We start from the raw sequence: 26,924 nt of genomic DNA, 5'->3' as shown, positions 1-26,924 counted from the left end.
AACCTCAATTGATCTTACTATATTTACAAGCTTCTGCATGTATCGAACACCCCTAACATTTATTCCATATTCGAATGCATACTTGTGTATGCACATCGTCCCACCAATGAGAATACTTACACATGGCACCTTTAGTTTAGGTGAAGCGAATCAGATATAAACGCAATAAAATGGGGAAACCACGAAGCCCGTAAAACCGCATCACTCAACCACAAAACGAACAATATTATAGTCGTTGTACGAACCAGGAGAATGCTACCAACATTGACAAACGCTATGAGTGTTCGAAACGTTCGCATGTATCTCAATACCTACGAGTATGTGCATGACACACGAAAAGCAATTTACAATTCTGGAGATGAGTTCTAACTTACTCCATAGACTACTTTCAGATTGCAAGCGCAAATATAACGCAAAAACACTCTCCGCCAACCCTTTTTGCTGCTTTAAGTGTATTCCTTCAATATTGTATAAATTAAACTGACAACCCTTCCTTCTAATTAGCAAAATATGTACGTCTAAGGTTGATGTCAGAGTGAAGGCGAAGACTGAAATTAAGTGCTATAGCACAAGGGCGAAAAAATAAATTTAACTCCTTTTCTTTAGAAGTGCGGCCATGTCCAGGCAAATTTTAAGACAGTGCATCCCGCTGATCGTTTATGTATATCTACGATATAGGGTCTTCAACGCTGCCCTTTGAGCGTTAAAAAATATACTCTGCTAACTGCACAACCTGCTTTGACGCTTTATCCTATTGAAGTCGGCACAAGTCACTTTGGCTCTCGCTGTTACTTATAGCATCGCTTCTCGCTTCCACTCTGACATCAGTCTTAGACATACTTTCCAAATGAAATTTTCTGTTTATGACTTCCACCATGCACTACATACCTGTGTACATCAACAGTACTTTACCACCTACACCCATTAACACATAGAGGATATGCACACATCTTAACTCCATCATTTTGGAAGATTTGCTCAATTTCTTAAGTATACGGTTGAAACTGCACATGTGTAGATGTAGACATATTATTAAGTACCCACTTGTAGTAGTAATTATTAAAGTGTATGGTGTTCCTTTAATCAGGTTACTTTCTAAGGAATAAATAGTTCAAGGCTACCTGGGGACAGAAGTTAATACTCATTTAAACAATATGTATGTTTGAATAAACTCAAACACAAAATTTAGTTAAAATTGGTTAAGGGGTTCCTTAAATTAGGATATAGACTCTTTGCATAATTTTTACAGCTGCTCCTTTAAAGCCCTCCCTGCAATCTTATTCGCGAAATTTTGCGCTTGTGGCGCATTTATTAAGGGATTCATCGCATTGTACGAAGAAGTGTAAAAAGTGCCTCTTCTCAATAATATTAGTAGACTTAGCTTCAGCGGTTTGGAAGATATGTATAGTATGTACATTGTATTTAGGTGACGGCCACGCCCAGTTTTAAGTGATTTTGGGGAAAAAATGTGTAGGTAAAAAAGGTACTGCGATCACCTGTAACAAACTACAGTTTTGTATCTTAATTAAGGGGTTACATTGGTTTACGGATTTTCGAATTCGAATTCAAATATCTTATTAAAATTTACAATACCTCTAGAATGTTGTGCTAAATTAATCAAGTTAATCCGAATAATAGTTTCGGAGTTCCATCCTTAAGAACTAGTGCGCTCGATGCTAGCAAGGCTAAGTGCGACGTCTTCTAGGCATTTTTCTCGAAACTGGGTTTTTGAAGCCGGTTGGCAAGATTTCCGGAGAACTTCTTAACCAATCTTTATGCAATTTTACACAGGTCTTTGAGATATATTTCTTAAGGACTTGGACAAATGAATTTTTTCGATTACAACTATTTGAAAAAAGACTTCCACTGAACATTCACTGAAATCTTGTTTTGTTTTTTTATAAAAGTGTCTGCCAAAACTCCAATTTTCAGTTGTTTTCCTTCGTCCAAGTTCCAAGTTAAGGTTTTAACTAACACACTTATTTTTTCACTTTATATGATCCTGTAAAGAGTTATTCTGCCAACGCTGGCGCATAATTTTTTCGTGAGGTCATCGTGGCTTTGCGATGGTCCAGTTTTAAATTTTTTTTTTGTCGAAATTTCGAAATTTCTTTGTTAATAGTGTAGGTTTGTAACATTCTAATTAAATATTTCATTTTTGAGAAAAAAAATATGTTTTTGAGAAATACTGTTTTTTATCCGAGGAAACCCATGTAACCCCTTAAGGCCTTTCTTATTAGACTTTATAGGTTAATGGCGATTTGTGGACGTGTTACTGGTCCGATTACGCCCACCTGTAATGCCAACTTTCCGTGTTTACCAAAGAATTGCAAGAGGTCGCAATTTTTTCTCAATTTAGCGCAGACGAAGGGACGAACAGACCGTACCTCGGATTTCAACTCGTCTCATCATCCCAATCATTTATATAAAAACAACTCTAAATCTATCTCCGTTAAAATTATCCAAAATTCATCTAAAATTATTATATTCAGCAATATTTTCATGCGATGGGTCGTTTGTTATTGTTGATGATATACGCCGAGTCTCGAAGTTGAAACAAACCATCGCAATACAATATAATACTTGTACACACATTTCGCTCAAAATGGAGCACTTTCTTGACTTTATTCTAAAAGATGTTGTTTTAGCACTTAATTATATTAAGTATACTTAAAAAATATAATTACTTATATAGTTACATGATTTTGACTGCAATACATTTAAATCCTATGCTTGTGCCCTCCGGCCACGTCATTCTGATTATAGTTACAAAAGTTCCAAGTTCATAATCCTATTAAATTCACTTTTTAATCTGATCAGACGTCACTGCCAACCAACAAAGCGAACCACCACCACGACTACTTTTGAACATTTTGAAATGAATTTCATAGAAGCAGAATTTATTTTCGTTACATTTATTGATTTAAGAAAGGACAATGGAGCAAATGAACTCGCCCAGTGCTTTTAGCTCAGCATGGCTCACACGCTCTTGGTGCGCTACCTCCACGACATTCGAGCTCGCAGACTCACAACAAATTAAATCCTTAAACCTTGACACGTTTGCATTCGCCGAAGTGTTTAACGTCAATGGTGTCGTAGTGAAGGATGCTCGAAGCCCTGAAGTAGAGATGCTGAATGTGGCTGATATGAAGGCAATGTGCGCGATTTGAGAGGATGGCTTCAGCATGAAGCAAATGGAAGTATGATAAGACTTTGACCCAGCAATTAAAAACTTAACAACAATGATAATGACTACAACAACAATCATCCAAATATGGTTGATAGAAGCAATCACAAAAATCACAAAAGAAACGTTAAAGTTTTGCTATTCTAACGGTTCAGAGTAGCAGCCAGAGTAAGATGAAACTCTACGGGGCCAAGTTCAATTTCGCCCCCAGCACTACATTGTTACAACATGAAGAATAAATGTGAACGGCTGAATATTTCTCGTACATACATATGTGTGCCTATATTAGCATTTCAGGTATATATTTACGAGTAGACGACGGGTGTATGTACAAAAATCCTTTCAATTGACTGTAGAAAGGTCGAGGTATGCACATTTAAATATATTCACACATTTGTATATGTATATACAAATATATGTATTGGCATCTGAATACATACATATATTATACATAAGTATAACTAGACAAGTTGTGGGTGCGGGGTCAAATTTATGCAAAAGTAGACGAGATATTTTAAATTTATGGCAACATACAGAGCATCTAGAGTAAACTTTTTAACTGCATAAATACGACAAGTTTACATAAACTGTATGGATACTTATTTGGTACATATGTATGTATAAGTTACCACATGTATCTTCTTCGCTACTTGTGTATTGCACAGCTCGTGAATATTTTGTATAATTATCATTCATCTGACAATATGCAGCACTACCAGCGAAGTGCTCCTCTGTCTTCATAGCGGCGGTGCAAAAGGAGAGATGTCGCAAAGGACTTTTAATTTCCGTTTCCTGTGATGTCTTTGTTCTTGCGACATGAAAATCGGTGGAAAATTGATATAACCAGAAAGTGATGCCGAGAAAAGCAACGAAAGTAAAATATTTAAACAGGGCGTGTATTAAAATGATGTATAAAAAACCGAAGCGAATAACTTGTAACCTGAGTGACCTTCTGAACTGCTCTCATTTTCTGCTTTCCACTCCCCTTCATCCAGCTCGGCTTTTGTAAAAACACACAGAATTGACGAAATTGTTTGAAGAAAAAACAACAAATTGTTTAATCTGAGTGCACTTTTCGCTGCTCAGCCATTCGGTATTCACATAGAATGTCCATATGTGACACAATTCTCAGTGATAATTGTCCTTACGTAAAATTCAATGCTCTCTTTATACCCTGAACAGGGTATATTAAGTTTGTCACGAAGTTTGTAACACCCATAAGGAAGAGCCGGAGACCCTATAAAGTATATATATATTTATAATTATTTAGATCAGTATGTCGACCTGAGTCGATTTAGCCATGACCGTCTGTCTGTCTGTCTGCCTGTATATATACGAACTAGTCCCTCAGATCTTAAGATATCGTTTTGAAATTTTGCAAACGTCATTTTCTCTTCAAGAAGCTACTCATTTGTCGGAACTGCCGATATCGGAACACTATATCATATAGCTGCCATACAAGCCGAACGATCGGAATCAAGTTCTTGTATGGAAAACTTCTACATTTGACAAGATACATTCACGAAATATGGTATAGATTATTTTCTAAGACAACAATGTAATCTCCGAGGAAATTATTCAGATCGGTTAACTATATCATATAGCTGCCATACAAGCCGAACGATCGGAATCAAGGGCTTGTATGGAAAAGTTTCGCATTTGACGTCGCATCGTCACGTAATTTGACATGAATTACTGCTTAAGGTAATAATATAATCTCCGAAAAAATTGTTCGGATCGGATTATTATAGCATATAGCCTCCACACAAATGTTACTAGCAGTAATGCACCTGTGAAGGGTATTTAGCTTCGGTGCAACAGTAGTTAACATTTTTTCTTGTTTTTATTTAAGTATAAACGGAAGATCTGTTTGCAATAATTAAAACTAATCAATATAGTTAGATACAGACATTTATATGCGAGTATAGGAAACTGAATTGACGAGATGACCTGACCGTGCCTGATGTTGCAAAAAGAAATGGACCATTGCAACTCCCACAAATTGTGGGTATTCGAAAACCAGCAAAGGGTTGTAACTAACTGTAAAATTGTCTAAACAGATGCCCTAAGTTTAAAGCTATATAAACCCTGTGAAAACGGACAATATCAAATGATAACCATGTTCCCTCCCCATATAACCATTATGTTGAAAACTTCTAAAAGTGATGTAAATCAAAAAGTAAATGTGTCAGAGACATTAAATTTTGCAACCGGAATATTAAGGAAGAACTTCATACAACTGAGTATCAAAATACCGTTTAAGTGAAATCATATTACTCAGGAACTACTAAACCAATTTCAACCAAATCTGGTAGTTAAAATTATTTTCACACTTTTATGTGCAAAAAAGGGCGGATTGTAACCACACCTACTTCCCATATAACATAACTTTAAATTCTATCCGATCTTTACTTTCCAGAATATAAATCAATATCCAATGAATATATCGGAATAAGACTTAACACAGATAAGGTATGCCATCTACATGTCTAGAAGCTGTCAAAATCGGACCATATCTTTTCAACCATTCACATAGCGAATATGTGGACCCCATATCCTATGGTTGACTTTTACCGAAAATATCGATTAATCTGTGAGATATACTATAAAATTGTATTTCGGAAATAGTACTTTCCTGCTAATAGTATGCTTGTATATGAAAAAAGTGTTGAATCGGGTCAAAAACCAAGCAAATACCTTAAGGCCGTCAACAAGAGAATATAATCCAAGCAATTAAATACATTTGAACAGTTGTAGAGTTTGATCTTTATTCGTCGGTAGAGGAATTTACTTCTCAATTTCCTACTCAATCCGAAGTAGCGCCTGTTGGCAAGAGTTATCCTGCCTTGGATTTCCAGGCTGTCATTGTTGTTGGTGTTAATGCTGGTTTCAAGATAGACGAAATTGTCTACCATTGTCAGGGAAAAATTATCCCTGAATTTCAATTTTATATCTCACTCATTGACCGCTTTTTGCGGTAAAAGTCGACTTTACTTACTGGTTTCCAAATATTCAATACCTAGGGGCTTAACAATTTAATGAATTTGAGCAATTTGAGGTCATAAGGTGGAATACCCTAAAGGGATTAATCGTGCAAAATTTTATTCCATTATATTAATTTCTACTTTTTTGTATACCGGAAGATGAAAGAATCAAATGAAATTTAAGATTGTTTTATTTGGGAAGTAGGCGTGGTTGCAGTCCGATTTGCACTGTATTCCCAACATGAAGTTTACAATATAAGAGGGCTATATCCTTATGCAATATATTAGTTATTTTAATTACATTAAGAGAGCGTGTTTTTCTAATAACGATACATCTTTGTGCATAAAATGCATAAAATCGGTGAAAACTTGCCTTGGCCCCCAGGTAATTAATATCTGGTTTTTCAAACATCCGGTTGACTTACTCTTTATTTATTGGTGAGTGTGTGTTAGGTACTTTAACTAAACTCAGCGAAAGTTTATTAATAATATAAGGTATCCCACCAAGCCCCTATCTTTCATATCCCTAATATAAGAATTTCAAACTTTCACTATGCTTTTTTCCGTAATATATGTATAAGACATCTTAGTAAAACTAACTGAAAGTATAATATTGGTTACACTAACGTTTACCCAACATCATCTATTGCATGCCATACTTGTATATTGATTTTCGTTATTTTAACAAACCTTCTGGCGAATATGTGGGTGATGCGTGAGTTATTTGCTCGGAAATTTGTTGGTTAGCAATCCTCAATCTCAGACCTTTCCCTGCCACCATGTTCGATATTTTAATGCAATCAAGTATACAAGTAAATGTGAGTGAGTGAAGACCATGGTCTAGACCTTGGTCTAAGCCTGATATTCATAATATAATGAATTACAATCCTCTCGTAAAATTTTCCACACCAACTCAAAATATTAAAGTTATACGCAAGAAAGACGTTTACAATTTTTTTAATTTCATTATCAAAATAATCATTCTCCTGGGTATTATTGAAAATTTCGAGCGTAGATTTTCTTTACATAATGTTCAAGTGCGATTAAGACTAAGAACTGTTGTAATGAAAGTATTGCTGCCTTTAAGACGAGTCATGCTGAAGACTGCAATTTGAAAGTTCCAAAATGTTCTTCTGAATTGGGACTGTCTCAAACCAAATCTGGCGTATTTTGGCTTGCATCCGTATATCCGAATTGACTTAAGTCATTCGACCACCATAAACGTCGTTACTTTGGATTTTGTCTTGGAACAACTTGAAAACGATAACGATTTTTATAAGAAAACTAACTTCTCCGATGAGGCTCACTTTCAGGTGCGATAAATAAACCAAACTATCGATTCTTGTGCGAAAAAACCCACAAATAATTCATGAACAATCACTGTATTTATCTAAATTGACAGTTTGGTGTGGTTTTTGATCTAATGGAAATATTTTAACTTCCTTAACAATTATTGTTTTTTTGATTCTTATTGGAAAACGCTGTTTAATACTCTTCACCAACAAAAAAAAGTTGTCCATATAAAGACTTGATTTTGATAGACCTGTATATAGTATATATCCAATATTAACAAATTGTTTGCAGATTGTACCGTTGCTTCAAATAATATTTGTAACCCGTGGCAAAGTTTGAGAATTTTGAATTTGTCATTCTGAAACTGGACTTTGATCATTCAGTCTTGCGGCACTAAATGTAGAAGTGGATTCGAATTGATTCCAAAAAATTAGCAGCTTCATTGAAAAAAAATGTCGTGTACGAAATTTCAGATCGATATCTCAAAAGCTGAGGGACTTATTCGCATAGCCAATCAAACTTGTTTGGTTTTTGTTTTCTCAAATTACTAAATATTTGACTGGTTTATGGTTTTGAGACAATAGAAAAGTGGTTATCATATTAAATAACTGAAATTACTTTATGAATTTATTATTTCACATATTTATTTAAAGAACTTACTTCTTTCTTTTAGGATCGTCACATAACAAGAAATGTAAACACGGAACCAATTGTGGATCCATCTCAGGACTATATTCTTATGTTGGGGTATGAAAATGCAACACATACTGTCTTACGATTTCGTCGAAAACTAGACACTTGCGACAAACTGCACGACATCGCTATTACGGTAAGTACACTCACATGTAAATAACTGGACCCCAAATATATACTCGAAATTTGATTTTAACAATAACTAAGTTCGTTTGTAAATGAAGATTTGTCGTAAATACCTTTTCCAGACCAAGACCTCTGATTTATTCACTGTAAAGTGAAACAAAAATATAGAATTTAAAACTACTTGAAAAATGTTTTCTATTTCAATTTGTAAAATTCGGAGGTCAGTGTTGTGTAGAAAATTTAATTGCAATTAGAATAGTATATGAGATTTCACATAAAAGTAGTCGGTATCACGATTTGGAAAGAATTATATTCAAGAAAGCTCAGTCAAGTCATCGTATTGAATTGCAGCAATCGATCTTTCTTTACGACCTTATAATTAACATTTTATTTTCGGGGAAAACTAATTTAAATAAATAATTATCACACATCCTTAAACTAAAACCCATATTGACCGATATAAACGAAAATAAACGATCGGTTATGCGGGAGTATAAAGTAAGATGCAGAGCAAGTAATCATTGAAGCGAATGTATTGGGGAGAAGACCTCAACTGCTCGCATTAACTTTTGACAATACTTGAGAGCATATTCCTTTGTAATTTTATGGATAACAAAACACACTGACCAACATATGCTATTAAATGTAGATATAAATTGAACGTGTTTCACATAAGTAGTTTCGTTTTGAATTTCATTAAGATAAATTACATACCGACCGATATATTCGTTATATAGTCAACTGGAAGTCCGAAACTCTTTATATTAGATATATAGTGCTAAAAGAAGTATTGACCCGATTTTACCTTCTGTCGGGATAAAGGCACATTGGTCAGAAAAATTGTTTTCTCCAAGCTTCATTTCTAGTCCTCACATATTGACCGATTTCTTCGGTTAAAAAACGGGGCCCACACAATCAGTCTCTGGGGCCTTAAATAGTCATGGTTTGATTACAAAAACTGAATATCTAAAAGACAATATCTTTGCAAACTTTAATTATAACAATTTCTTGTTACGTTAACTTCGTTTGCACCGAAGGTGCTTCACAAATACCAAAGATGCCATCCAAGGTCATAACCAGTTTAGTTTAGTTCCGTTCAAGTTACGACAAAAGAGTAGCTTAATTGGGGGAAAAGAATGTATGTAAATTTTCTAAGCGATACCTCAAAAACTGAAGGACTAGATTGCCTATATACAGTCAGACGAAGGTTCGGACAGATGGAAATCGCTAAATCGTAATTTATTTACTACGTGATCAAACTTAAAGGTGAATTTTTAATTTATACTTCGCGTTTTTGTTTTTCTATAAGTTGGTAGTACAGTTAGTGACTATGCTAAATAATCAATCCTATCAAAATTTGCATTAGTATTTGAGATACGCGTCGGTTTGTGAGACTCTAAAATAATTCACCATCTCATGCTGCGTTGGTTATTCGTGATCATTTCGCCACATTTTCAACTAATTTCGTGTCGCAACCACTGCATTCGCCTGATTTACCTTCGTGTAACTTCTGGCTATTCAACAAATTCACATGACCACTCCAAGGACACCGTTTTGACTCAATTGAGGATATAAAAGCTGAATCGAAGAAGGCTGATGGCCATCACGACGGAGGATTTTTCCAAGTGCTATGATGACTGGGAAATTCACTAGCATAAGTGTATTGCAGCTCGAAGAGATTACATTAAAGAGGATGAAATGGACAAAATTCACCTTTCCATTTGATCACAGTTGTATATTGGGTGGTCGAAAAAGTACTTTCTAAAATATTACTTTCCGACTACCAAGATGTTATGAAACGTAGTATTACTGTCGATGAGTCTTGGATATATTCTTACGACCCGCTAGCAGACGATTAATATACCGAATATTCTGGCAAAGGCGAGCCGAAACCGAAAAACCCAGGCCAAAGCAGGTCAAAAATCAAAATTATTTTGACAGTTTTCTTCTATTATCGAGGAGTGGTGCACTCCGAATTCTTTCCGTCCGGCCAAACTGTTAACTGGGAATACTATTTGAGTGTTATGCGTCGTTTGCTGGAGGCTATTCATAAAAAGGGACTGGAATTATTGGCCGACAACTCTTCGTGAGTTTTTCCCCAAAATGTTAACCAAAATCGTGCCGCAAACACCGCAATCACCGTATTCACCTCACACAGCTTTGCTAGCTAATTTTCCCACCTTTTTTAAGAAGTATTCGTTTTTCCCCCTTTTGATAAATGTTTTTTTTTTTTCGAACACGTTACATGCTGAAAATACAAACCGGTCACAATTTCAAACACATTGTTGATTGCTCCCTCAACGTTGAGAAATGTGTCCACTGCTTATTTCTTATAAATGGTTTTTCAATAAGAACGCTACAAAAGTTTTTTTTTTTTTGTTTAATAAAACAAAAACAGTTTGGGATATCAGTAATTTCTGTGAAAATACATTCGATGCCATTATGTATGAAACTCGGGTACGCTTGCAGAAGTCTAGACGGTTTTCAAGCATAAATTGGCCGATACTGCTGCAGTTTCATGATCGATATTCGTGCGAAGTTCAACTTTGTTGGCATTTACAGTAACGTGCCGGTTTTGATCATTGCGGAAGAAGTACGGCCCAATAATGCCACCGACTCATAAACTGCACAAAACCATAATTTTTTTAGGGATGCAATAGTGACTCATGGAGTAAGTGCGATTGTACTTTCACAGGAAAAACGAATTTCATTGATGTCCCAAACCCTTTTGTTTAATTTAAAAAAAAAAACTTTGTAGCGCTCTAACTGAAAAACCCGCACTTAAAGTTGAGACCACCGACTCTAAAATTCGGTAGTTAATTATAATAATTTTGACTCATTTTGGATCGTATATCCTTCCATGATGAAGTGGCAAATCTTGCTGCAGACAAATGTCAAAAGAGCAGGAAAAAATATGGCGTCGTTTGCTGTCCCTATCGGTCTGCATTTGTAGCGTCCCTATTGAAGAACCCGTTACGTGACGATGAGTAGTGAGTGAGAGTGCCTACAAAATGCGCTCATGTGAGTTCTTTTACTAACAAACCCACACACACTCCCTTTAAATATCACTTGTAGATGAGAGGTTTGCAATTTGGATTTCATTAACCGCTTAACTACAGTAAAAACATCTTCATACACACTTATAGTCGTCAAAGGGAGTTCAAATGCATGAACAGTTATAAATGCTCACAATACGTTTATATGTATTATAGTGTACTTGCTTTTATTTGGGCACCGGCTCATGCAAAGCCAAAGTGATAACACTTTTATGTATCACGAAAATCTTTGGCTAAAACTTTCGAATTGCTAAATAAACTTGCACACTTCTGCACCAACAAAAACATTCAATCAAACATAAGCACAAAGCTTTCCAGTGAAGACGAGCAGGTTTGTGGATACAGCCGTAACAACGTAGATCAAACACCACCACACCAAGTATGTGTGTGTGTCAGAGTTGTCGACGCACCAGTAGAAACGAACTTAGTCAAACAAAAACAATTGTGATTATAAGTAGACAAACAATGTTATAGCCTAAATTACACATCAACAACCAAGAGGTTTGCCGCTATCTCACAAATCGGGAACTTTCATTCGCACACACCTACATATGCCTACACATACATGCATTCATATTGTATGAACTTCAGGCAGTATCTATTGGTATAAGTTTCTCCCGTTCGCGACCTTTATCTCAATATTTGTCTGTCGAATTAATTTGAATCAGCGGCGACATCCTTGTAAATACTTGTACTTGAACATAAAGCTGGCAATCTGAAGCTGAATTCAATGAGTTTCTGTTCATGTTGCGCATGCCACTGCTGGTGGTTTACGTACTAACGGTAGTTATTTTAGTTTATTTACTAAATATAATATGGTTCAAGTAACGGTAATCCATTTGTGTACCTAACTTGTTAGGGAAGTCATCACTAGAAGCACCAAAAGCTTAACTAAAATATACTCGATTAATTGCACTGGTGTGCTTTGTGTGGCCATAGGGGGGGAAATAAAATTCTAAACTTTTTAATTATATAGTTAAAGCTATATAAATTTGTTAAACTCTGTGCAACTTTTATTATGGAAGGTGTGTTTTTGAACATGTAGTTTACAAAAAGAAAGAAAACGCAGATACATATGTATGTATATGCATAATTTAATGTTATGACCAAGTACTTGGCAGTGTTGTAATTACTTGCCATTTACGTTTTCAAAATGATTTCGGGTAAGTGACTGCTGCGGCAGGATCGAATAAATTTCAGTCATGTTCCTTAAGTTGCTACCATTTTTGCCGGAGTCAATCAACTCGGGCTTATCTGCTTAGACGAGGGACTTGTAAAACCGCGCTATCTTTGATGCCACGTCACAGTTCCACTACGCTATACAATGCGCTCACCAAAAGTTGTTTTCAATAAATCTATTGTTTCGTTGGCTGTCTGCATTGATTTTTTTCCGATTCAGTGGTCCCTGTGACTTTTTGTGTTCCAAGCGGTTTTTTGTGCCGTGTTTTGTTCCTGGGAAATCGAAACAGTGCTTACATGACATCCAATATTTTGTCAATATTTTCGAAAACTGGTGTTTGACATCAGATAGGTAACCGCTGTATATGGTTGTCCGAGGAAACGGTATCGTAGTAAGAAGTGGCCACAATGAATGCCTCCACCACAGAAAAATATTGCACTTCAACTAAAAAAAACAAAATAAGTAAATAAATCAAAAGTGGCACACAAAAAATTGTATCATCACCAGATAAGCATTACTTTGTTCGGAAACAAAGTCAAATCGCCCTTTTAAGTGTGCCAAAATTAGCGGCAATCGCTCTATCGGGCGAAAATCATATGAGGATCTATATTCCAGAAACATGAAACCAAATGTGAAATACTGCGGCATTAGTGCCATTATTTGGGGATCCTTTTCAGCTACTGTACCTGATACACTTCATTTTGTAGAAGGGATTCGATGATATTTTTTAATGGCTCTTTTAACTGGCATAAGGCTTACAAGGCTGACTGCTGTATAATACTTCACATGTTTTGGAAACATTAGCACGGAGTCCACAAATAAAGACCATAAAAAATTTGTGGAGATCGAACGAAAAGTTCGTCAGCACAGCATTTCTAATAAGTAAGCTTTTATCCACTGTATACGGTATTTACAGCGTCTACTAATAGTGGTGATGCGATTTAAACAGCTTTTGGCGGCCATGTTTGTTTACGAATTTTGTCAGCGGTTCAGCAAATTTGATCATTTCACTTTGGTACAATCTCTTGTGGTTCAAGATATGCAATTGCATCCCCAAAAATTGATTGCTTGGTGCGGAAAGTGGTATAACGGTATTATCGAGCCATATTTCTTATAACATTATGTCGACCGACTTTTTCCCGTAATTTGAGGAAATCGGAGCTTATGATCTCTATTTTCCACAAGCTAACGTGTTAGCCGACTCATTAACTTGGAGAAATGCGCCAGTCAATGGCCACCAAGATCAAGCGATATAAAGCCTCTAGATTATTTCCTCTGAGGATATGTTAAGTAACCAGCAAGGAGCGAAGAGTTTGAAGACAACACGCGTGTATCCAGCTATAGCCGGAATTCCACCCGAAATGTTGCACCGGCCACCGAAATTAAGTACTTTGTATAAGTACTCATTTATGCACATACTCATATGTATGTTAATATTGCTTTTCTGACTAAATCCAAAATTGTATGTCCACAACTATTCTGCTCTCATATTTCATGCAATAAATTAATTTTATAGAAAAAAGTGTAAGGCGTAAAACGCAGAAGTCAAACCTCATATGCCAATTTAGCAACCGTGCAATCTGGAAAAGTTAACAAAATAGGAACGAATGTCTAAACGTAGAGGGTGAGAACGAATGGGTGGACGGTTATGGCAAATAACTTTTGCGCACTAAGTACTCGTACAGCGAAAGTGCTGCAATAAAATATGTCAATTTGATTTCACCCAACTATACAAGCAATATCGTCGGAGTCCTAAAACCCCAACTCCTTCAAACACCGCTCGGCATTACAGCCACTTAATGAAGCGCATACAGCGTGACTAATGCTTGAAGTGATTGCACAAAAAATCCAATTCCCTTTTCACTTGTATTTAGTGGCCAAGTAGTGCACATAGAAAGAGCAAAAAGCACGGCCTGGCACCAACCCCTATCCTCCATGAACCAAATTCAATTCAACCCAGTCTCCGCGCTCCATGCTTTTACGAGTATACGATGGCGCAACTTTTTTGCAAGAGTAAACAGCTAAATAAATTTGTCTCGCGGAGAGTTTCAATATGGAATATTTTTCCTGGCTTAAAGGGATAATGGACAAAAATTGTAATTTATGTACATCACCATATTCTCAGAGCGTGTAGTTGGGCGTTGTATCCATATTGACTACTTTGACTACTTTGATTCGCAAAAGCTTCTTCGAGTGAAATAGACTAAAACCGTAACGGAAAATCAAATCAATTAACAAAATTACTTGCTAACTTACAAACCTACAAATAAAAATACAATTAGAAAAATTGTTTTCATCTGTGATTTAAATTTGCATTTTCCTTCGCACTGCGACGGATGGAACACAATTATAAACTTTCACAGTTAATGTGAAATATTAGAAATACAAACAAGCAAAAAGTGGATATATTTGAAGCTGTTTTTATTTTAGTTGTGAAAGGAAGGCATTATGTTTGGAATGAGTCTACCACATTTCGTATGGCAGACACTCGGTTTAATTGCTAAGTTTTGAATCATGCTCAAGATATCACTCTATTGATCATATTTGTGCTGAGGGAATATTCGTACCCATTACTATAGTTTTTACCAGGCAAGGGCAGTTTTCTTCTTCTTTATTGGCGTAGTTACCGCTTACCCTGTTATAGCCGAGTTTACAACAGCGCGCCAGTGGTTCTTTCACTTCGCTCTTAGGCACCAATTGGAGGTTCCGAGTATAGCTAAGTCCTTTTTCACTGGGCTTTCCAGGTCTTCCTTTTCTACACCCATAAATCTTCCGCAAAACCTTTAACTCGAACACTCCTAATGCCGACTCACCAGATGATGTCATTGTCCACGCCTCTGCATCATATTGCAGGACGGGGCTGATGAGTGACTTGTAGAGTTTGGTATTTGTTCATCGAGAGAGAACTTTACTTCTCAACCCAGTCCGAAGTAGCACCTGTTGGCAAGAGTTATTCTGCGATGGATTGTGAGGCTGACGTTGTTGTTGGTATCCATCTATCTTGGAACCAGCATTAACGCAGTGACAATACTAGTCAAATATTATCACTTAGTTTTGTCATCTTTTACTGAAATATAGCCGATATAAATGAGCTAAGTACAGGTGTAATCGAAGATTTTAAACTCCCGCCATTTCCAAAGTCCAAAGTTGGGTAAGTCTGGTATTGACAAGTTTGGTATTATAAATGTTTCCTAGAAATTCAATACTCATAATAAATATAAAATATACCAATAATAAATAATGAATGGATTGCAGTCACATATATATGCATACATGCTAGAGGACCCGTCCACGCTTCACTGTGGCTGATACATAGATAATACTACTACTACCATCTATATGATTTCTATTAGCTGGATTAGAACTATTAGTTAATGAAATGTAGCATTTTTATGAAGCGACTTGTATTAGTTTACCAAGAAATGGATCATAGCATTTCGTGTGTTAATAAAGCCTTGCTTTTTGGGGAAAATACTGTTGAATTTGGGTTCTGCATCAGGGAAATCCCCCGTTGAAAAGATATTTGTTAAGCTGAAAACAGGCGAGGCGAGCAAAGTGCGTGCCTGGCAAGTTCATAATCCAACAAAACCAACGAACAACTGATTCTGAGACGTGTTTAAGTGCTCTCTAATCGGAATTAAATCGAATTTTTGCGTCGGTGATAGAAATATTGCTCCATCATTTCCCACTGGAGTCCAATCGACAGCTATTCTAGCGGACTGCACGTGATGAACCCGTTCTGAGGCGTGGAAAGACGACAAAGGCGGGAGGAAAGGTTATTACATCAGTCTTTTGGGATGCACGTGGTATAATACATAATCAACGACTGATTACTAAGCCCGTTATAATCTATTTTACTGCGTATTTAAATGCAGTTCTTTTCTTCTATTCCAAATACTTAGCAATTGTATTGTTTTTGAGGAAGAATCTGTTTAAAATTGTACGCTTATACAAATGTATTCAATTAATTCCTACAAACATGAATTTTGAACAAATGCTTATGATTTAAAATATACATTTTGTATTTATGAGTTGTATTAAATTTTGACATAAAGAGATAAATTGTCCTTACCCTGGTTCTAAGCTACCTCCCCACCAATTTTCAACCAAATCGGTTSAGCCGTTCTTGAGTTATAAATGGTGTAACTAACACAACTTTCTTTTATATATACAGATTTGGTATATTATTAACTTGAAACCAAGGTCGGAGATTTACTTAGTTTCATTATTACATTCATATCCGTATCGATGATATTCATCAGAGAACTGTCATAATTAAACCAATTGTGTCACAGTTGATGATATAAATTCAAAAATGGAAACAAAATTTATATAGTATATGGGAAAAAGTTAACCAGAGGAGCGTAAAACATTATATTAGGTTGTCAAATATCTTCCTTCTGCCTTTTTGCCTTTTGAATTTCGCGGCTATGTATAAAGCGCTACAGAGCTCGTATCTGGCAATACTATACATCTTTGAAAGGTGTTGACATAACCTACAAAACGACGCTATGCGTGACTAGTACGAATAGTTTGCGTTCAACAGTTCTAAACATGTTAAAATGCAGTTCACTAACGCCGAAATCCGCGCTATTTTAAAGTTTTCCTTCCTTAAACTAGAGAAACGTTCCGTGAGATTAATGGTGTTTTGGGGGATGATACTCTGTCAATTCGAACTGCGGAGGAATGGTTTCGACGATTCAGAGCGGGTGAAAACGACACCATGTATAAGACAGTCGGAGGAAAACGACCTGTGACGGCAAATACCGATCAAATCATGGAAAACATCGTGACATAGCCCAGAAGATGGGTCAGATTAGTCACCAAAGAAATCTTGATGTTTGGGTGCCGGAAGACAGGACGCAAAAAAACCTTCTGGACCGAATCATCGGTTTCGATATGTTGCTGAAATGGAACGAACTCGACCCGTTTTTGAATTTTTGAAGCGGATGGTGACTGGGGAAAATGGTCGTGATCGAAGGCCGGTGTATCATCCCAAACTGAGGCCAAGCCGGGATTGACAGGAGCATCTGATCCCGTCAGTAGGTCCAGATCGGTTTCGTTCTAAAAAGAGTGAAAAGTTTGACCTGATTGTTCAGACACAGTGGCGTTATCCAAATAAAATCTGGCACAAATACTAACTTTAGAAAATTCGTCTAAACACTGTCAAAATCATACCAGAAATTTTTAAGCCATCTGTTACCATAAATATGAACGCTGTTGTTGCCTAAGGAAAAATTTTTACCATAAAATCTGTGAAATATAATTTTTGAGATTCAAAAGAATTTTTTTCTGGTTCACCGAACCCCCCTATACCCAATATAAAGATTTTCAAACGTTCATTTTGGTTTAAGCCGTAAACTTAGAACGATTAATATGTACGATATGTTAACAAAATGAAAAGGTAGCCTTACAGTAGCCTTTCTTCAGTATTGTTTGGTTTGTTTACAATTCATTCAGCTTTATTACCACAATTCACGTTCTGTTAAGAATTTGTTTCGCGCGCTTCGCTAAACTTATGGTGAACATAATCGGCTAAGCATACTATTAGCAAAACCATATTGGATAATATTGGACCGAATAGATCACGTCCGGTACGCAGTGAAGAAAATAGAGAACACCGTGGAGAGTCGATTCTGCTCCGTTCCTAGCCACTTGGACTGAGGTTTGGAACTACTTGGTGAATTTTACGTCGAGATCTGAAATTGAAAGCGTAGAAAATACAACTTATGCAAGGACTGAAGCCGCTCAACTTTCCCAAGCCACATTCACTCTATGGGTTCTTGAAAAATTCAAAGAACTTTCGACGTTTTTGAGCCAAAGTTTGTTGAGCGATGAGACACCTTTCTGGCTTGATGGGTATGTAAACAAGCAATCCGACTATTTGATGCCTGAAATTGAATTTTTTGATCTTTGCGACATTTGGTTTCAACAAGGCGTCACCTTTCCTACACATCGACTTAATCAATGGATTTATTAAGAGAACACTTTGGTGAGCAGATAATTTCATGTTTTGAGCCACTTGATTGGCTACCAAGATCGTATGATATCACACCGTTAGACTTCTTCCTCTGGAGTCTTTAAGCGGCCAATTCCGCTTCGATTCTGGACTTGGAGCAAAACATCACGCGTTAGTTATCAGCCGAAATGCTTGAACGAGTCATCGAAAATTGGACACAACGGGTGAACTCCCGCTGACGGGTCCAATGACGTAGTATGTATGTAATTAGGTCATGTCAGAGTTACAAATCTGACGCCTGTAGAGTAATCAAATTTTGCTGCCCCTACAAAAAATTTTGATAACAACACAATCATTTAAAATAAGCTAAAAACACATCAGAATACTTCGAAAAAACTATTAAAATTAGCACAGTACCTAAAATTGTAGGATGCAGTCATCTAAATATTATATATACATTTTTTTTTTATTTATAATTTTTTTTAATTGGTCTAATTTACTAAACTAAAGAAAAGTAAGTAAAAATATTTTATTTGCTGAGTGTTTACTTTTGAACAGTCAGATGCCCAAATATAATTACTCAGGTACGTAGGTTGCCTTTTATATTTCGGGATTTGAGAACAAAATCAAATTTTAATCATCGAAAATCACTTTATTGTTTTTAAAAATATTCTCCATTAAGATCTGTACTCTTTGCACACGTTAGAACCAATTTTCGAAGCTCTTTTCCACTCTGCTTGTGGTATTTCCGAAATATGCACCCCGAATAAATTAACTGCCTCTTCAAGTGTCGTAAAACGTTAACCTCTTATTCGGTGCCAAGCCAGGACTATACGGAGGATGACTCATCCAACCGATGATTTGAGTACACAAAAAAGCAGTTATTTCAGTCGATGTGAGAGCTAGCATTGGCGTGGAGAATTGTAACTTGTCTACGGCAGTTGGTCTTTCTGATTTCTCGAAGGGTAACTGGCAAACAAATAGTTGTATACCACTCAGAATTCACTCTTCTGCGTTGTTCCAGCGGTATGGTTGCGACTTGTCCAATTTTTCCAAAAACCAAAAAAAAAAAAAACAGACAACCCCTTGCTCGTATGTAAAAAATGTTTGGAATATGCCACCATCAAAAATGTTAAACTTTACGATAAAATTGTGAGTTCGCAGATTGCAACATTAGTGCTGCCAAATCCCGAAATATGAAAGCAACCTATGTATAATTAAGCAGCGTAATGTTTGTACGAAGTATCTAAGTTGAGTTGAGCAATTGAGGGTAGAGCCACCCGCATTTTTTGCTTTCGCCTTTGGAGTAAGCCAGCATAACAATCACTAGAACTCGTCGAGCCCGACAGTTGCGTTGAAGTTGACAGCAATAAAAGCAACGCCATCCTTTCGGCCATTAAATCCTGTCGGTCTTTAGTCACGATAACTGCCGCAGCCACAACTGGTCATGGCTTGTTTGTTTTCATTAATTTTTGGTTGTTACCTCATGATGTTTTCACCTCGACATAACATCTCCTCCCTTTGCTTTCATTTCCATTCATTCATTCCGCACAACGGCTTTTTTAATCGCGTTATTTTTACTTGTGTACAAGTTTTTTTTGAACACTTGAATTGTTTTGTGCTACCATTGCTTGTCCAAACTCTTATATGCGCTACACACAGGTGCTGGACAACATACTCATTTACTGACACATACATGGAAGCTTTAGTGAAAACCACGTCCGCATTTGTCTTTCCCCACCTACACCTCACAGTAATGACTTTTGTACTTTCATCCACACATTGTATACATGTGGAACTTATCATCCACCCATTTCCACTTGACCGTGCTCTTTCCTACTCTGGTCACTTTAACGCCAAAGTTAATACGGATCGGCCGGAATGTACGCGAGCGACGCTCCAGGGGGCTGTGTTGAATTGTTAATTAAAGTATTGTGAAAATGGACAAGCAACAAAGGTTGAGCGGCTAGTCAATAGTCGGAACCACTGTTAATCCACAACATGCACAACACTACAGTCACACTTAACAGCGCCACATGGGGCACTTAGACGTAATGGATTCAAATGGCTTCTCAAATGTACTCGGTCACACTGTAAAACAAGGTAATGACGAATGTACCCTTGTTCCAAACTCTAAATAGTGGAAGCTATATACATATGTATGTACGTAAACGTGAATATAACGGGTGTTGTTTTTAGTCATGCCGTTTTCAAGAAGAAATGAAACGCTTGTAATTTAATGTTAGGACCCACAATTTGGCTTGATTATACAGATTAGTACCTCGTTCTTTATCCGCATAAACAAGCGACTTCACAGAACTCCACCAAAAATGTTCCCGCTGTGTTAAGCCGAACGATCTGGGATGCCCGATCAATAAATTGATCGTTTCATTGAAATGGCATCTTGTTGGAACCAAGGTTCGCCCACATCAACATCCTGCAATTCAGGCACGAAAAGTCATTCATCGTTTCTCTTTAGCGTTTCCCGTAGACTGTAATGTTATTTTTGGATAAATATTGATCAATGATTTCCTCTTCCCAGTGACTTTTTGTAGATATAAGAGCATCTCAGTATTGGCCTGTGGATGATCTTCACTCCGAATCCAACCGTTTTGTTTATTAACTATTTTCAACCTCTTTATCCACATTACAGATACGCATAATCTTTTATAATCTACATTTCCTATTCCGCCACTCTAGTTGGAGCATTCAATCACAACATCGCCACTAAACGTTGTTGTTCAAAATACCAAGGACCAAAGTTTCTCGACGTACGTTTCTCATTTTCCTTCTCTGGAATTAGTCTAATTCTTAGTTGATTCGAACGTGCTTTTGACGGTTTTAATGTAGTTCGTAAATGAACAGAAGAAGTGAAACCAATATCCCTGAATAAATTGGAAGTGGCCTGAATTTTTTGTTTAAGGGTCGGATTCTCAGACATTATTTAACTAATATCGTTATATTTACAGTGCTTCATTAGCTTCTTATTAAGCCCTAGTCAAATAACAGCAGATATTATAATAATAAGTTTCAATTGCTTATGTGACGCAAATAGTAATAGATGCAAGGAAGAAGGTGAAGTGGACTTTCTCCTCCATTGTCCATCTTTTCCAAGACTAAGGTTAAATATGTCGAGTCTTACCTTCGGCGCACTAGAAGACATTGCGGCAACTGACATTATCCGTATCAACAAATTTGTTAAAAACCATAACTTTGGCTTTGGGATTTGTGAGGGTCTTTTTGGAACCAGAGCGCTCAAATTTACCCAAGCATATAAAGTACGGGTACATATAACATCAGATCAGTGACCCACACTGACAAAAAAATAGATTACTTTTGAATAAATACAAACCAACGCTCATCTTTCCATATACTTGTTATAAGCCTTGGCTGAGACGTCCTTTATTACCTTCGGCGAATGCGAAGCTTTGAATGGCTTCAATGGACTTTACTCTCATTTCGTGTTTGGCCAAAAAGTCAATCACAATCACGCAAGAATGTGAGGAAGTGTTATCGTAGTGAAAAATCCATGAATTTTCCGCTTACAATCCGGTAGAGCTTTATGTAAACTTTTCAAACCGGTATTTCTTATTAATCGATGAGCATCATCTCGATTTTTCACCGGTTAAAGTGGATTTTTCGGATCGGCTTATTTTTGGAGTGGAATTCGTTAGATTTTTGGATTAATATTAATAATACGTTCACGTCTCGTCACCCGTTAAGTGTCAATCATTTCGTTTGCGATCTCTATTTGATGTAGTTTTGGTAAAAGACTCAGTTATTTTGGTACTAGCACTGTTTCTTTAACTTTTTTGATGTTATCGTTAGCGTAGAGGTTGATGAATAACTCGCATGAGGCAAGTTTTCAATGACTTTACGACGTTCACTGAATGCTTTGTACCCTTCAAATACATACGTTTGTTCGTAATAAAAAAGAACTCTCGTAGCAAATTATTAAATATTTGTATTTCCATGGTAAAAATCGATTTCTTCACGAAATTCGGCATGAATTATTGTCGAAGATAATGCTCAATCCTAGAAAAAAATTGTTTTCCGTTAAATTCAAACCATTTCCCAGTTACGTCTTCTGATTTAGTTATACATATGTATGGTGGTATAGACTATAACGTACATACATATATACCATGTAGTTGATACAAAACTTCTGCGAATATCATATGCAACCTTAGTTAAGATTTTTCTTAATTTAGTTAACTAATAATTCTGAATTCGCCCCTAAATCCTTAAAAAATATGAGACTCTAATTTATATATTATATTGTAAAAATAATTCTTAATCAAAGAAACAAAATAACAAAAAAAAAAGATATTCAAAGCCTAATTTTATAATTTTTTGCTTTTTTTGAGCTAATATTCTTTTTATACACTCACATTATGTTTCTCGGAGTATTTGTCCATTGAGAAATGGGTAAAACGAATTTTAACTATATCTACCGCTCACCAACAGTATGTTAAAAAGTGTTAATAGTATGATAAAAACAATAACGGAACCAAATAATCTCCCAATAGAAATAAACTCAGTTTCAGCGCTCATTTTATTATACTTTTTCATGTGAATATAAGTTTTTCATTTTTATTTCAGAATAACACTATGCGACTAATCTATATGTATCATAGTCGCGACCCACCTCATGGATCAGTTCAACCTGGGACATTACCCGAACCGGACTCCGCTTTTCGGCCATATCATCCAATGGTTCTTACCCAAAGGGCAGAAATTCAGTTTCGGAAAGATGATCAAATACGACAAATGGAACTACGAAATGAAGATGTGGCGCTTCCAAGTGGAGATAGCACATTATCCTGGTGCAAAATGTTCAAGTTAGAAGATGTCAATCGAAAGCACCATCTTATCCGGGTATGCAATATTTACATATAGATTCGTCTAATTTCATGTAATGCCTTTTGACTTTCCAGTACGAACCAATATATGACTCAACGTCCAGCATACATTATTTACATCAAATTACGCTGTATGAATGCCAGGGATCCCAGGCAGACCTTGAGAAAATGGCACGAGAGCAGGGACGACAATGTATAGGCAATCGGGATATGCCTTTAGCCTGCAATGCCATTGTTGCATCATGGTCTCGCGGTTCGGAAGTAAGTTCAATAAAGTTCTGTTGATTTAATATTTCAACGATATATTTACTATGTTGCAAGCTATGCAAAGCTATGTTAAAAGCAAGTTAATACGATTTCATTAATTTTGCTTTATATTGTTTTAATTGAAAGTTGCACTCATACGAGAGCATCAAAATATCCACTTTCTATAAAAGTAAAAATTGATGACTTGATATCATCACCATGCATACAAGGAGAGTTCCAAAGTAAACAGGACTTTACAAAAAATAGAACAAATGGTTTTATAGGCAAAATTTATTTTATTCAATTTATTTTATTCAAAATAGTCTCCTTCGGCTTCAATACAGCTTTTTACACGGTTCAAAAGCATGTCGTACGAGTGCTTTAGTTCGTTGGCCGGAATGACCGCCAGTATGCCGGTACAGGCCTTTTGAATGTCCTCGACTTCTGATAGATTTTTTCCGAAAAGGAAGAAGTCGCACGGTGCCATATCAGGTGAATACGGTCGGTCATAGGCGTCGATCGATCGACGAAGATCATTTTCGCAACGTTAACACAAACATACTGACACTTAAAACGCAATAACTTCACTTCGAATCGATGAAATGTCATTTCTTACTGGACAATCGACAAAGATAGCAGATTCTAATGCACCAGTCGACATATAGATGGCGCCACCAGGGGCGCTAGTTTCGAAATTCCTATCCTGTTTACTTTGGAGCGCATCTTGTATGACCGAAGTTGACTTTTATACTTCGGGATTTTGCAGTCTGACAACTCACAGCTTTATCGGAAAGTTTGACCTTTCGGTATTTCACATACTAAAAACTTTTATCATACCAGCGCAATTTGTGTGGTTCACAGTAACTTAAAAAAGTCATATTGGTAAAAAAAAATGGAATTCAAATGCGAACATTTTCGCGCGCTTATTATGTATTTACAACTTTCGACGCGGTTGAACTCAGCAACAGTGCATCGATAAATTTTATTCAGTTTTTGGCGATGAAACTCGATCAACTACCAGTATTTAGGTCGTATATCACAAAAGACCAGTATACATACAAAATTCCAAAGAACATTTTTGCATCTTTGTTAAAAACAGCGCTCCCGTCGTTTCATCTTTTTGCTATTTGGCGTCAATTCGAGATTAAAAGCGAAGCCATGTTCTCCTCCACCTGGTTTTACCAACGGAGTATTTTTTTCTTCTGTTTCTACCAGCGGTTACCGAATCGAAAACCTTCAAAGCTGGAGCGTTCTCTTCCATCCGGTCAACATGACCTATCCAGAGCAGATATCGTTGTCCATATCTCTGCACCCTTTGGCAGGACGGGACTTCTAGAGTTTGTTCTTTGTTCTTCGAGAGAGGACTTTACTTTTCAATTGCCTGCTCAGCCCAAAGTAGCACCTGTTGGCAAGGGTTTTAATATAAAAAAAAAAAACAAATTGTTCAGGTTGGATACCACACAATTTGCTAATCACTCCAAAAAAGGTTCATGTCGATTGATCGAGTGAAATTTTAAAGAAATACCCTAGCATTCGAAACACGTCTATGACATCCGGACAAGTGAAGTATGCCGCCGTAAGTAAACAGCAGTCGACTCTTTGAGGCTACTAAATGAGCCGAAGCCAACCAAAGTTGTTCGTGCACCTAGCAATTCCAATCAAATGGTTACTTGTTTTTTGGAAACTGGATATGTCGCAATCATTCCACTAGAACACCACAGAACAATAAATTCTGTGTGTAAGCATGCATTTGTTTGCCAGTTGTCCTTCGAGAAATCAGGAAAACCAACAGCTGAAGATAACTTACTCTTCACCACGACAACGCGAGCTCTCACATTCACTGAATAATTGCATTTTGTCAACATCGATTTGATGAGTCATTCTCCATAAAAAATAAGTTAAGAGGATAGCGACACCTCAAGAAACGGGTGATGGGTTCAGAACGAATGTTTTGGAAATACCGCTTTCTGGTTCGAAAATTGCAAAAATGTATAGATCTTAATTGAGAATATTCCGAAAAACAATAAAGCTCTTTTCTCTATTTATTTTATTTATTGCTTTATGTTTTTCTTTTTATACAAAGTGTTCTCTAAAGTTTATTAGAAAAAGTAGATATCACTTGTAGCGGTATTTTGCTAATATTATTTTAACTAAGTGCCTTTCTGTATTTTATTTCCTGCAAATATTCATGTTTTGAGTCAATTACTGCATTTACGTTAAGCGGTTTATGCATTTCATCAGTGTGCAAACATAAAAATGGAAATGTAAACCAAATAAATTGTGTTTAGTTAAATGGTATTCCGCCATATAGAGTTTCCACTGTTGTAGAAATGTGATTTTATAGCAATCTAAATGTTGTCTCTCTATAACACAGGGTTTTACATTTCCGGAGGATGCTGGCTACCCGATCGATTCTCATGCTGCCAAATACTATCTTATGGAAACACACTACAACAATTTGCAGCCCGATAACTTCCAGAGCTACAGTCGACAAATGGCTGACAACTCGGGATTACGGATTTACTTCACCCATGTACTGCGCCCAAATGACGCTGGCATTCTTTCAATTGGTAATTATGCAAAAATTTAAAGCACTTTTTAGTGGGATGATTGTCAATAGAAAAATACTGATTATGATGAAGAATATGTAGTACCTGCGGGTATTACAAATGCTATATAGATGAGTAACTGTTCACAAACACGAAAGGCAATCACTCATCAAACCGGTGCCGTGCTATGAAATCTGCCCCGAAATCGCTTTGCTTACAGCGCAATGACAACACTTAAAATAACATACAATAAGGACGAATATAAAGAAGGGATATTGCATTATACCGCCTACTTATTGCCCTGTGCTTGCGTTCTTAATTTCATGTTCACTGAAATAAAATCGTCAGAATCGACAGCAATAACAATTTTCCTTTAGTTTTTATGCAATTGAAAATATTGTTGTTGTTATTATTAATGTTGGCTGTTACCTGGCCTGACACGCAATCCCTTTCTACAGCACTCGAGCTGGCGCACATTTCGCCACTCGAGCTGCACACCAAAGCTTCACATTGTGGGCGCGTAGCCCGGAAGCCACAACAGCATTGGACCAAATGGCATAGACAATGGCTATACTGTCCAACATGCTACGGCGCCATAGACAGACTTACATTTGCAAAAAAACGTGTAGTACCCAGACTGATTCATTCGGTGTTCCTATCATAACCACTTACATCTTTTTATACTCTCGCAACAATGTTGCTAAAGAGAGTATTATAGTTTTGTTCACATAACGGTTGTTTGTAAGTCCTAAAACTAAAAGAGTCAGATATAGGGTTATATATACCAAA

General features: G+C 36.6%; 1 protein-coding gene across 4 annotated transcripts in view; it reads left to right on the top strand.

Moving 5' to 3' along the window:
- Positions 1–26,924, top strand: part of LOC108972855 (MOXD1 homolog 2-like) — a gene marked incomplete at its 3' end in the record, with an annotated part of 113,899 nt that overhangs the window by 81,771 nt on the left and 5,204 nt on the right. For all 4 annotated transcript variants that reach the window (XM_018939697.1, XM_018939699.1, XM_018939696.1 and 1 more), the window contains 4 exon segments: positions 8,138–8,293; positions 23,081–23,356; positions 23,416–23,601; positions 25,961–26,156. In XM_018939697.1, the coding sequence (XP_018795242.1) occupies positions 8,138–8,293; positions 23,081–23,356; positions 23,416–23,601; positions 25,961–26,156 (814 nt within the window).

The sequence above is a fragment of the Bactrocera latifrons genome, unplaced genomic scaffold (assembly GCF_001853355.1).
Source record: "Bactrocera latifrons isolate USDA-ARS-PBARC rearing strain unplaced genomic scaffold, ASM185335v1 scaffold_430, whole genome shotgun sequence".
In the NCBI taxonomy this organism is placed as follows: domain Eukaryota; kingdom Metazoa; phylum Arthropoda; class Insecta; order Diptera; family Tephritidae; genus Bactrocera; species Bactrocera latifrons.
The sequence above is the reverse complement of the archived record's forward strand: the minus strand, read 5'-3'. Positions and strand labels throughout refer to the sequence as shown.